The 13,195-nt window shown below is 56.7% G+C and overlaps 1 protein-coding gene across 1 annotated transcript in view; it reads left to right on the forward strand.

Annotated features, from left to right (window-relative positions):
• Positions 1-3,106: 3,106 nt before the first annotated feature.
• Plxnd1 (plexin D1) overlaps positions 3,107-13,195 on the forward strand; it is a 40,250-nt gene continuing 30,161 nt past the window's right edge. The window contains exon 1 of the mRNA XM_027429191.2: positions 3,107-4,438. Within this exon, the coding sequence (XP_027284992.1) occupies positions 3,122-4,438 (1,317 nt within the window). The 5' untranslated portion in view covers positions 3,107-3,121. The remainder of the gene's footprint in view (positions 4,439-13,195) is intronic.

Below are 13,195 nucleotides of genomic sequence, written 5' to 3' on the forward strand. Positions count from 1 at the left end.
TCTTCCTTCCCCTCCCCCCAGCTCAGCCCGCCATCACCAGAGACTTGCAGGAGGGGGTAGGGAAGCACTGACCTAGGGGACACGCCCACTCTCCATCCTCAGCAGTAAGGGAAAGCCTCCCTACCCTTCCCGAATCCCAGGCTTCTGCACACCTGGGCAGTGGCCTTGGCCAGTGCCTAGGGATTACTTGGAAGGCTCTCTACAGGTGTTGATCAGGGACAACTGTACATGTCATGCTGGAAGCCAGCTCCACTAGCTGGCAGCAGACAGGAACTTAAATGCAAAGAGACGTAGGGAGTAAATTCTAGAAAGCTCCTGGTGCTGGCTGAGCTTGAAACCCTGTTTCTATTAGACAGGGACAGTGACAAATGCTAGATGCTAGCGAGTCATTAAAGATGCGTTAGCCCCAGACCGAGACTTCTCCTTGATCTAATCAGGAGCCAGGCGCAGGAGGGGAAGGGCCCCGTCATCAGTTGCTGGCAGCCGGGTAGCTGTCTCAGGGTGTAACTACTTCAGTCAGTGTGCTGGGTGCCATCTGTCTCCCAGTGGATCCCCAAACGTATCCCGGGAGGACCCCCAGAGTCTCAGCAAGGACTTCTCTCCTCCCTCCCTTCCACATCTCTGCCCACTCAGGAGTGATCTTGGTCTTAGAAAGCTGAGTTCCAGTCCTGCTGCTGCTGCCCAGTTTCCCCATCTGTGAAATGGGCTCAGTGACCCCTGCTTTGTCTTCTGGGGCAAGGATGGCGTAAGGTGGTGGTGTAGGAACTAGACATAGGGTTTACCTTCAAGTAACTCATTGACTACCATGGGAGTCAAGATATAAAGTGGGCTGGGACCCTGATCTTTTGCAGTCCACCTGCCTGGGCTCCCAGCTTTAGCTGGGACTGTGGGACCACGGCCCAGCCTTGTAGTAGTGTGCTGTTATCACGGTCCACATCAGGAAACACGCTCAGAGAAGCCAAGTGGCTTGCTGGAGGCCACACAGCACTTTCTATTTCAGTTGAGGTGAGGGTTTTCAGACCCTAGAATCTAACCAGGCCCTGATACTAAAGCTGGGGTGACTCCACAGTTCCACCAGCTTGGCAGGAAGTTTGCCCACAGTACCCAAAACAATCCATCGGGCCAGCTAAGCCGAGATGTCAAAAAGCATTATTCTCGAGGCTCAGTGGGGGGAGCTGCAGGATGCCGCAAGAAAGCAAGAGGAGAGGGACAGGAAGGAAGCAGGGAGGGGGAGGGGAGAGGATGAGGGACTCGGAGAGTGAGACAGAGACCAGAGATAGCGACAGAGTGGAGAGGGGAGTGGAGAGAGAGGAAGAGAGACAAAGAGGGGGCGCAGAGGAAGACAACAGATGGGCAGGAGGCTAGAGAAAGATAAATAAGCCCATGGGCTGTGCTGGGGCTGTTCAGTGGAGAGAAGGGCCTGGGGCTCTGTATGCCTTGCTTGGCTCTCCTGGGGCTAACTGCTAGCATGACATGGATCCCCGCCCCCCTACAGAGGTGGAGGCAGGTCCCCTGAGTGCTCAGGTTGGAGGGGCCAGGACAGAAGTCTCCAATTTCCTGTCAAGGAACACTCCAGACCATCAAAGCCAAGGATAGGCACGGGTTGGGACATGGCAGGCAGGCACAGTAACAGGAAGGCTGGGGTGGAGACAGGGAAGTGGGGGTAGCTGTAAGCTGGGCCTGTTCTGCTGACCCCTCAGGCACAGGGAAACCCCCTCCCCACCCTTCCTTCCTATCAAGTGGGAGCAAGGCAGGAGAGGTCACCCTCTGCGTAAGGGCCATCAGCCTTAAGTGACAGCTGCAAGCTGATAGGAGATCCTGACTGAGAACCTGTAGCTGAAGGACTGTGCCTTCAAACAATGGAACTGTGCCCCAACTTCCCCCTTAGCTGTGGATCTTGGGCTTCACTTCTGGGGCCTCAGTTTCCATGTATGTAAAATGGGTTGAGTATTTCTGAGGAGGTTGGCACTTGGCATGGTCCTATGTGGGCATCACCATGCTGTGGAGGGCATCACATGGGGCTGGATTAGGATACCACTACCTGCGTCTATCCCAGGGACTACCTATTCCTTTGTGGGTCAAAGGAGACCGGTGCCCAGTGCCAGGTCATATGTGGGACGACTTATGGTCTTCTCAGAACCCTGGACTAAGGGCAGGGGCCTGGGGGTCCACAGGGTCTGGCTCCACACAGAGACCAATGCCCTGTGGTGTGATGTCGTGCTCAGCCCAGCCTGCCCCATGGTATAGTAAGAGGGACATACTTCCTCTTGATGTATTTTCTACTTTTGCTGTGGATTCATTGCCAAGCTTGTTCTGCAGAGCCTGCTGCTTGCGAAGTCCCTTTACGGGACAGTTTGGGGGGACAGATCATGGGGTCTCGGGGCTTGATGTCCCTTAGTCCGGCTGGCTTTTAGAGTGAGGCTTGGGGAGCAGCATGTGAGGAGGGGCTGTAACCAGAAGCAGCAGGCGGTGGAGGAGAAATGGAGGGCTTCAGGGGACAAGGGAAGGAAGACAGTGGGGAGGGAGAGCTGCGGGAACAGAAAAAAACGCAGTTGAGGGAGAGGGAGTGACGCGGGAGAGGCACGGGGCGGAGTTGACAGGAGCGAAGTAGGGGAGTCGGAGAGACTGAAAGAGCGAAACTCCGCGCGGCGGTGGAAGACAAACCGGCGATCAGAAACAGAAGGAGAAAGGACCAGGAAGAGGAGAAAGACAGGAAAGATAACAAACAAATGTGAGCAAGACCTTCCAGGTGGCCAGGAACCAGGAAAGAGGCAGGCAACTTGCGACCGCTGGGAGAGAGCTTCGGCCGGCGGTCTGCGGCGACCCCAGACCGTGAGCCGGGGATGGGGCGGGGCCCAGGGGCGTGGCCCGGGGCGAAAGGGTGTGGGCCAAGCGGCTGGGGCGGGGAACTGGGCTGGGGGCGTGGTCTCGGCGGAGCCGCCCCCGGGCCGTGCGGCGCGCCAGAGTCGGGCCGGGGCGCCGGGGCCGGGGGCGGCAGGCGCGGGCAGGAAGCGCCTCGCGGCCCGGGCCCGCCCCCCGCCTCTCGCCGCCTCCGAGCTCCCGGCTCCCGGCCGCGCCGCGCCCCATGCACTCGCCGCGCCGCGCGCCCGCGCTCGCCTGGATGGCTCGTCGCGCCGCGGGCGGCGCACCCCCTAGCGCCCGGGCCGCTGCGGCCGTCCCCTTGCCTCCGCGCTCGCACTCGCGGGGCCCGGGTCTGCCGCCGCTGCCTCTGCTGCTGCTGCTCGGAGCGGCGCGGGCCGGCGCCCTGGAGATCCAGCGCCGCTTCCCTTCGCCCACGCCCACCAACAACTTCGCCCTGGACGGCGCGGCGGGCACCGTGTACCTGGCGGCGGTGAACCGCCTGTACCAGCTGTCGAGCGCCAACCTGAGCTTGGAGGCAGAGGCGACCGTGGGCCCCGTGCCGGACAGCCCGCTGTGTCACGCCCCGCAGCTCCCGCAGGCCTCATGCGAGCACCCGCGGCGTCTCACCGACAACTACAACAAAATCCTGCAGCTGGACCCGGGCCAGGGTCTGGTGGTCGCGTGCGGCTCCATCTACCAGGGTCTGTGCCAGCTGCGGCGCCGGGGCAACATCTCGGCCCTGGCTGTGCGCTTCCCGCCTGCCGCGCCGCCCGCCGAGCCGGTCGCCGTGTTCCCCAGTATGCTCAACGTGGCCGCCAACCACCCCAATGCATCCACCGTGGGGCTGGTGCTGCCGCCGGCCGCGGGCACGGGGGGCAGCCGTCTGCTTGTAGGCGCCACGTACACCGGCTACGGCAGCGTCTTCTTCCCGCGCAACCGTAGCCTGGAAGACCACCGCTTCGAGAACACGCCCGAGATCGCCATCCGCTCCCTGGACGCTCGTGGAAACTTGGCCAAGCTCTTCACCTTCGACCTCAACCCGTCCGACGACAACATCCTGAAGATCAAGCAGGGCGCCAAGGAACAGTACAAGCTGGGCTTCGTGAGCGCCTTCTTGCACCCGGCGGCGCCTCCGCGCCGCGCGCAGCCCTACGCGTACCTGGCGCTCAACAGCGAGGCGCGTGCGGGCGACAAGGACAGCCAGGCGCGCAGCCTGCTGGCGCGCATCTGCCTGCCCCGCGGCGCGGGCGGCGACGCCAAGAAGCTTACGGAGTCCTACATCCAGCTGGGCTTGCAGTGTGCGGGCAGCGCGGGCCGCGGCGACCTCTACAGCCGCCTCGTGTCTGTCTTCCCCGCGCGCGACCTGCTCTTCGCCGTCTTCGAGCGGCCCCAGGGCGCCCCAGGTGCCCGCAACGCCCCGGCCGCACTCTGCGTCTTCCGCTTCGCCGACGTGCAGACAGCCATCCGCGCGGCGCGCACCGCCTGCTTCGTGGAGCCGGCACCCGACGTGGTGGCCGTACTGGACAGTGTTGTGCAGGGCACCGGGCCGTCCTGTGAGAACAGACGTAACATACAGGTACGCCCGGGTCTGGGGAGCCTGTTTGGGGATCTGTTGTGCATGCAGGGATGTAGATGTCCCGGAGGATTGGTTGCTGGCAGGGGTGCTGGCCCCGGAGTATGTGCTCGGTCACAGGGTGTGCACACTTAAGGGGAGGAGGGTCTGTGTTGTCAAGGTACCCAGGTGTTCCCAGAAGGCAGACAGAGCACCTATAGCTCAGATCGGCAGGTGGGGGCCACAGGTGCAATGCTGAGCTGAGAGAGGCAGTGACAGTAAGAGTGTGTTTAGGGAGACTGTGGGTGCCCTTAGGACATGCCACTGCACCCTGGCAGGTGTGTGAGTAGGTGTGGCAGCAGAGCCCTGAGGATAAGGGGAGGGTGGGGCAGAAGGGCTAAGTATGTGTGTGACAAGGCACCCACTGGAGGCCCCAAGAGTGTAGACATGCAGGGATATTGACTCCCAGTAGGAAATTGTGTCAGGAGACCCTGGAATTTGGGAAGTGATTGCTTCCCTGGAGAGGTCACCTGGGTTGCAAACAGGTGTGTGCTCAAGGCCAACTTTCACTCACTCAGGAAAGAGCAGCTGAGCACCTATTAGGTGGCATGGCGGACCTGGAGTGACCACCAGAGTTGTGAGCTTTTAACTTAGTGTGTCGAGTGTCCTGTCTTCAACGAATGTCTGTTCTTAATTCCATTGTACATACAGACGAAGAAAGCAGGTATAAGAGTTTGAAGGGACACTCAGGTCACACAGCTGAGAACTAGCAGAGGTGGGACTTGAACTCAAGCTGTCTGCCCCCACCTCCCCAGCCTGTGTCCATGGTGCTGGGGCTTTGCTGCCTAACAGACACAGCCCAGCCGGACAGATGGGGCCACCGAGATGGAAAGAAGACTTTGGCAGGGGATCTTGGCTGGAACAGAGAACTACAGGGCTGAGGATGAGGTAGGGCCTGGGGGCGGCAAGAGGGCAGGTTAGGGGTCACCATGTGGGCTGGCCTTGGGTGCAGCCAGTCCCCTTCAAGGATTTCACAGCAGAACCCTCTTTTTATTGGCTTCAGAAGGTAGGCTTGTGGGTCCTCATTTTCCACCCCCAAATGACATTGACTTTGCAAAGCGCTAAGTGGAGCCTTCTGTGCTTGCTGAGGCCCCCTGTCTTGTCCCTTTCTCTGTGGTCCCAAGTAGTTGCAAGACTCTGTCATGGGCGTGCCTAGATTCCTTCTCTTGGCAAAGACTCGCACAGCCGCCTACCACCCTGCTGGTTCACCCCTCACAGAAAGGTCATAGAGGGTGAGAGGCAAATGGACTGTCTGAAGCTTACAGCCCTGCCACCAGGCAGGGTCAGGCCCCCTGTGCAGTGCTGGGGTGAGGGCAGCCACCATTCCCTACAGAATGGCTTGCATGGCTGTGCCTGGCTGGATCTGGAGGCTGGGAGAGAAGGAAGGGGAAGCTCTGTGGGCAGGGAAGGCAGCCCTCTGTGGGCCCCTAGCTGATGAAGGGTTCTGTGGCTCAGGCTGCCCCTCCCCTCCCCCTCCAGTAAGATCTGCCCTGATTCCCACGGTCCCTGGTGCCCCCTGGGCCGGCACAGTGACTCACCAGGCTGAAGGCAGCTGGATTGTCCTCCTCCCTGTGGGGGCAGGGCCTTTACAGGGAAAGTAGCCCCAGGACAGTGTAGTTGAGGCCTGCTCTTCACCTCAGGGCCACATAGTATCCCTGGTGGGGCCCTGCTAGATTAGTCTGCTGCATTCTCCCTACCCAGTGCCCAACTGTGGACACAGGCTAGGGCCCCTGGCAGGACCTCCAGATTGTCCCTACCCCCCACCCTGGGTCTGAACCTGCGGCAGGACACAGTGCTTGCTGTCCTTGACAAGCCATTGCCAGCTCCCCTGCTTAAAGTCTGTCTGTCACTGCCTGGATGGCTGTGTGACCTTGATCTAGCAACAGAATCTTTCTAAGCCTCGGTTTCCTTCTCCCTAAAGTTAAGGTAAAGCACACAGTCTTCCTACAGAGGCATTAGGACCGTGCACACAGTCTTCCTACAGAGGCATTAGGACCAAATGAGCAAGTTAACCACAAAGTCAAGTGCTTGGTGCCTAGTGCACAGCAGTCATTGGTGGATTGTGCTATTCTTATCCCTGGGGATGCAGTTAGCTCTTAGATGGGCTCTGGGCTGTCCTGGAAAACAGTGTCCTCATCAGGTCTGTTCTGGAGCTGTAAGACCCCACCATGTGCACCTGCACATTTACTAAACCCCCAATGTTATGAGGCCACTGCTTTCTGGGGACCCCTATGTTTCCTGGTTCTGGCCTCCTGGACAATCCGGGGACCTAAGGATGGACTGGGTCTCATGTAGCCCAGGCCAGGTTTAGATTCACTATGTAGCTCACTTTTAGGCTCACCGAGTGATGGGATTAGAGGCATGTGCCACCACACTCCATTTATGTGCCCTGAGCATTAAATCTAGGATCTAGGTTGCATGCTGGGCAAGTACTGTGCCAATGAACTACATCCCATTCCCAAATGGGGTCAACTTAAGCGCACCCAGGATCGCTTTGGGGATCTGATGAGATATACGTACACTGTTTGCCCATCGCCATGTACAGGAGTTGGCACAGGAGATGGCCAGCAAGGAGGGACCCAGAAGGAACAGTAGTCCGGATGTTCTGGGTCAGATGTTCTCTGACCTGCCCTGTGCTGGGCCTGTATTCTCCGTGCTGAAGTCACAGGACAACCAGCTAGGACTGCGCCATGGGTGTGGCCAGCTGGGACCCTCGAAGCCTGTCCTGTCCAGCACCAGGCAGAAGGGAAGAAAGTAGCTAGGTAGGATTCCCTTCCTCACACCACAGCGTGTTTAAAGGGAAAGCATGTTGGGCAGTTGTATACTCTTGGTGGTGAAACTGAGGTAGGGAATGGCAAGGTGGGGGGCTGGCTGGCTAGGACTTCTTTCTCTGAATCTTTCGTCTCTAAATGACTATGACGCATGTGTACTTGAGCTGCAGGACAGCACAGCAAATGCCAGGTCTGCTTTTTCATGGTGTCTTTTTATAGTAATGGCAGAAGAAGAAAAAAAAATCCCCAGGCTTTTTTTTTTTTTTTTTTTTTTTTTTTTTTTATAAAGCAGGCGTGCGGTGGGTGGCACACGGCTCAGGAAGGTATTCTCTACACCAGTTTCGGGGCTGAGATGGCAGGTGGTAGCAGAGGGAGAGAGCTTCCAAGACAGACTTTAGGTTTGGGAGGAGGTTTGAAGTCAACACCCTGTGTCAAGGAGGCAAGCAGAGACCCTGGTGGGATTTAGGGAGGGGCCTAGGGAGACCTTCCCTGGAAAGACAGGTGGGCTTGGGCTGTAGCCCTCCCACCCTGAGAGTACCCCGGAACAATCCATCACCCTCTCTGTGCTCGTTCTAAAGGAAAGTCTGTGTCTCTTTTCAAAGATGTGAGTCAAAAACTCATATGAAAATGGCAGGTGCAGGTACATGGGGCGGGGCGGGGTGGGGGGGAGTGTGTGCATCTGAGCACAGCATGCTGGTGTGTGTGCACTCGAGCTCTCGGAGCAGACAGCAGGTGCTCAGAGGAGGGTGGGCTGGGTCCTTGCAGCTGATGAGCTCACACCAGGCTCTGAGGGAGCCAGGATGAGGCAGAGAAGTATAGTGAGAGTGTAAGCAGGCCCTGTCCCCAGTGGAGAAAGCGAGCCAGACAGATGCCTGCTGTGCATCAACTTGGGAGGTTGGGTCAACTGAGGAAGCTGAGGGCCTCTCTTTGTTTGTTTTGGGGGGGAACAAAAAACCTAATACCTGGTGCTAGGGAGGTGCTTATCACTGCAACAGTCCTCAGACAGTGAGGTTTACAGAGGGGGAAACTGGGACCCAGAGAGGGCAAGGGACTTGCCCAGGGTTATACTGCTACTCTGCAGTTCCAGATCACCAGACTGTTGTCTGGCTTTGAACTCCCTGGGACTAGCCTTTGCTAAGGGATGGCTGCTCAGCTGAGAGCTCTGAGCTCCTGGTGCCTGGGTTCCCCCATGGCTGGAATGAGGTCATTTGGGCAATTCCCTGCAGGAAGATTGGGCAGCATAGCTCTTGGGAGATAGATAGGTGGGGTGAGGCCACTGAGCATGAGCAGAAGGGCTGAGTACTGAAGCCTCCCGAGCACAGAGGGGCCAGAGAGTGGAGAGGGGCTGGTTACACTCTGAAAACAGTCTTAGCCAAGTGCAGTGTTGCTAATTTCATCCCAGAACTTGGGAGGTTGAAACAGGAGGATTGTGAGTTTGAGGCCAGCCTGAACTGCATAATGAGACCTAAAACAAAACCAAAACAAAAAATGAAGGAATGTCTCATCTCTGGAAGGGGTGAGGGCCCCAGCCCTTGGGAGTATGTAAATGTGTTTATCTGGACAAAAGGAATGCAGACCAGACAGATTCCTTTTGTTCTTGACAGTGGGGTCCTGATTCATTTATGTTGGGGACAGACTGGAGAGGTTAACTAGGTGGGTATGGATGCATGCCATGGCCCAGGACACAGCCACAGCAGAGGCCTTCTCTACTTAGTGGGCTGGGTAGCCTTGTTCATGAAGTTTAGGGAGCTAGTGTGTAGCTCAAGTTCTGGTAGCTGCTGTAGGGTCTGAGCTGGACCACAGATTGACAGAGTCCCTCATTCAGTCACCAAAAGTGCAAATGTCCCTTTGTAATTAGTGAAGTTTCTTGAGAGTCTGTTTTGAGCCAGGCATTTGCAAAGCACTTTGCCACCTTTCCTCTATCCAATAAAATGGCTTTGTCTATATCTGCATTGATACACGAGCTTGTAAAAGCTACAGGTCAATGTCCTGTGTCCCTCTCCACCTTATTTTTAAGACAGGATTTCACATTGAACCCGGAGCTTATTTGGCTGGACTGGCTGGCTAGTGAGCTCCCAAGGATCCTCTTGCCTCAGCCTCCCTGCGCTGGGATTATAGGTGAATGCAGCCATACCTGGCTTTTCCTGTGGGTGCCAGGGATGTGTTTCTGCATCGAGCACTTTGAAAATGAGCCCATTTTAAAGGTGGGGAAATGGAGTCTAAGAATGGCCTGAGGTGGCGGTGAGTGCTTCCAGGAGGCCTGAAGAATTGCCCTAGTCTAGAGTCAGAACCCTTCAGTCACCCCCCAAGTGTGGGGCTTCTGTCCCTCTATTGGCCTATTGTCTTTGATAGCTTGTCTTGTCCTGTGTTTAAGCCCTAGGGGCATCCCTTAGAGAGGGGACTAGGCTTGTTGCATGGTCCAAAGAGAGAAGGTAGATGCTGCCTCAGTATCAACAGAGTTCCAGAACACTCAGGACCATGCTGCTCTGTGCTGAGCCTCATCCGAGACTAGGAGTGCTTCCTGGAGGTGGTGGCTATGGACAGCACTTGGAGGATGGCTTGGCAGGGTAGGAAGGAATCATGGTAGAGACAAGGTGGTGGTGTGGTGGCCAACTTCGGTAGAGGCCAACTTAGGCAGTGGTTCTCAGCAGAGACTGAGAACACAGGGTCTTGTTTGTGGACACCATCCTGCTGGCCCTGGGTGGCCTGTGTGGCTTTAGAGGATGAGAACATATGGCCATTTGGCTCTGGAAAAGTCTTGGCTGCCACCAGGTGCTGGTCAAATTCCCCCGTGATGACTGCACCAGGTGATTCCCAAAGGCCATTCTAGCTCTGACAATGGTGTGAGCATTGCTATGGAAACCAGCTGTCCCTGAGTGGGGACATCCCCAGGAGCATCTCTGAGTGCCAGAACGGGATCCTGGCTACCTCTCAACACAGCTTCCTCTTGTCAAACCCATGTTGGGCCACCCAGGTGAGCATCCAGTGGTCCAACTGAAGTGGCTTCCTCTGGTGTTGACACATGATGCCACCAGGCTCCCAGGCAGCCAGGCCCTTGCCCTCCCAATACACTGTCTTCAGCCAAAAACACCATAAATCACATACTATGGAGGAAGGAAGCCTGCGGCTCTGGTCCAAGGCCTGTGTAGCCCCAGAGGGCCGATCACCGCAGCACTTCAGGCCCAATCAGTAAATAACGGAGCCGCAGCGCTCAGTAGCCTTGAGTGGAGGCCTGGGGTTGGAGCTGAGCTGGGCCCTGGCCAACTGCCTGAATGGGCCATCTCAGCCTCTTTGCCTGCTATGTTGTCATGTGGTTGGCCTCAGTTTCTCCAGCTGGCACCCAAGGGTTTCCTAGTTCCAAGTGGCTGTGATGGTGGCAGCCTTTAGGAACTCTGTACCTGGGGCCATAGACTGCAAGACCAGCTGACCTGCCTGAGTCTAGGAGCACCCCCACTCCACCCCCCCCCCACAGGGAACTACAGGAGGCCCGAGAGGAGGGAGGCTGTGTAGCAGAGGAGGTGTGAGTCTCCATCTGCTCCCCAGCCCAACAGGGACCAGCAGTGGCCAGCCCTGGAGACACAACTGGTCCCCTGCAGTGAGGAAGCAGAAGAGAGTCATCTAGTCAGAGGAAGCCTGCCTGCTGGAGCTACTGGAGGGGGCAGGGCCTCAGGCCAGGGAGAAACAGTGCTGCTTAGTCCACACCGTACTGTTACTCGAGGACAAGTAGTGGGGGGTGCTGGGGACAGGGCCAGGCCAGGGAATGAGAAACAGTCAGGAGAAGGGGATGCTGGGTGTCTGGCCAGCTAGCCAAACAACCACCATTTGAGTCAGTCCCTCAGGTTCCAGGCAGTAGCGGATCAGGCCACCAAGCCCCTCCTGTGGAGGATGCTAGCCCAAGAACCAGTGTAGATAACCTGGCTGCTGTAGGTGCCCAGTGGTCACCTGGCAGGGCTTACCCAATCTCAGGCATCCTCGCTCAGCCAGTGTCCCCAAAGCTACCTGTGGTGCTCAGTCTTCCAGGTGCCTCCAGCAGTCCTGTGTGGCAGGTGCTGTTACTGTCAAAGTCAGCAAATGGCTAGGCTGTGTGTCTCAAGGAACCTCTTGCCCGTCTCTGTGCAGGACAGCTCTAGCAGCCCCTGGAAGAATATTGGTGGCCCTGGGAGGTGCGTGGGCTGCTCAGAAGGAGCAGTTTCCTCCGAGAGAACCTTTCAGAACTGAGGCTGAGCCAGAGCTGGTACAATGGTGGGCTTCAGGAATCTTTTTGTGCCACAGTTTGCCCTCAAGTGAGACATTGCCTATGTGAACACACCATGTTCCAAAGGGCAGCATGTGCCAAAGTTGGGAGTTAGGGGCTCAGGGCTGGATTTCTTGGAGGTGAAGTTCTGTTTCTGTGCAAGCTCCAGAATATTCCTTTTATTCCTGAGACAAATAGTAAGGTCAAGAGCAGAGCACCCCAACTGGCTGAGCTCAGTAAGAAGCTTCTGTCTGCTGTTGTTGCCCTTGTTCTTGGGTCCCCAGGAGAACCCTGCCCCAACCAGCCTGGATCCCTATCCTTGTCCTTTTGGTCTGGTGGAGGTCAAGGCTCGAGAGTCTAAGAGGTGTGGTTCCACCTCCTAGGTGGAGAACTGAAGGAGGAGTTGGCTGGGACAGGGATCTCAGACCAGCTACAGGTCAGGTCACTTTGAAAAGCCCTTGAAGGCTTATGTTTATTCTGACTGCACTAGAGATCCCCTGGAGGCTGTTGAGCTGCAGGGGAGTCATGGCCTGCTTTGTAGTTGTGCATGCATGCGTGCCTGTGTGTGTCTGTGTTTGGTTTTTCGAAACTGTATTTCTCTGTATAGCCATGGCTGTCCTGGAACTTGCTCTGTAGACCACGCTGGCCTCAGACTCAGAGATCTGACTGCCTCTGCCCCCCAAGTGCTGGGATTAAAGGAGTGCACCACCAATGCCCGGCCACTTTTCAATTTAATAGGAAAAATTACAGTCAGGAATTTGTGTCCCTCCTTCAGTCCCCTTTGCTGGCATCCAGCACTACCCTGGTCCATTTGTCAGAGGGGCCACCATTTGTATGGGGGTGCTGCCCTCAGCTAGCTATGGAAACTCCTTGTAGGATGGGGTGTGACTGTCATGGAGCCCCCGCTTACCCCCCACATCTGACAGGCTCCACCCTAGCACATCAGGGAAGAAAGCCTCCCATTGGTTGTCATGGAGGTGGGGGTGAGTGGGGATTTCTGGGCAGCTCAGTAGCTGTTGTCACCCCACAATCAGCTATGTGACACTTCTGAGCAATTGTGAGCCTTCCATGCTGGGCCTTAGGCAGGAAGGTGTCCCCAGGCTAGAGCCAGCTAACCCTTAGGCACCTGGGATGGAACCTGCTGCCTTTAAGGTGATCATGGTTGTCATGGCTCATTCTCTGAATGTCTGTTTCGGAGGTATTGAGGTCTGGCAGAGTCTGTGGGCAGGATATGGCAGGCGTACAGTAAGCCCCCCTGCAGCTGCCTTCCTGGGAGAGAAGAGCTGTATTCAGCTGCAATTACTGAGGGAGTGAAATCAATAGGGCAGCCCTTTAATGGAGAGTGGGCAGCACTAAGCTTGGCCCCAGGAGGCAACCAGCTCTATAGGGAGGGGCTGTGTGTTCTCAAGGAAGAGCTGCAATCAGTGGCCATTATCTACCCCATTTCAGAGAGGGACAAACTGAGGCTGTTACAGGAAACGGAGCTAGCTGCTAGGTTTTGTCTTGGCCCAAACACCCACCTGCTCTGTGCTATGCCCACGTGGGCCTACTGTGAGCTCTACTGTTTCCTTGCTTCTCTAGCACCCCATGGCTGCATTGCCTTCCATCACTCTGCTTGGAGAGGAAGCAACTGAATACAATCATTTACACTGTAGTCAAAATTAATTTCCCTCCTTTTGTAAGTATTCACCCAAGAGTATGCCAAAGGAACCCATC

This window comes from Cricetulus griseus, chromosome 8, assembly GCF_003668045.3.
Source record: "Cricetulus griseus strain 17A/GY chromosome 8, alternate assembly CriGri-PICRH-1.0, whole genome shotgun sequence".
Classification (NCBI taxonomy): Eukaryota; Metazoa; Chordata; class Mammalia; order Rodentia; family Cricetidae; genus Cricetulus; species Cricetulus griseus.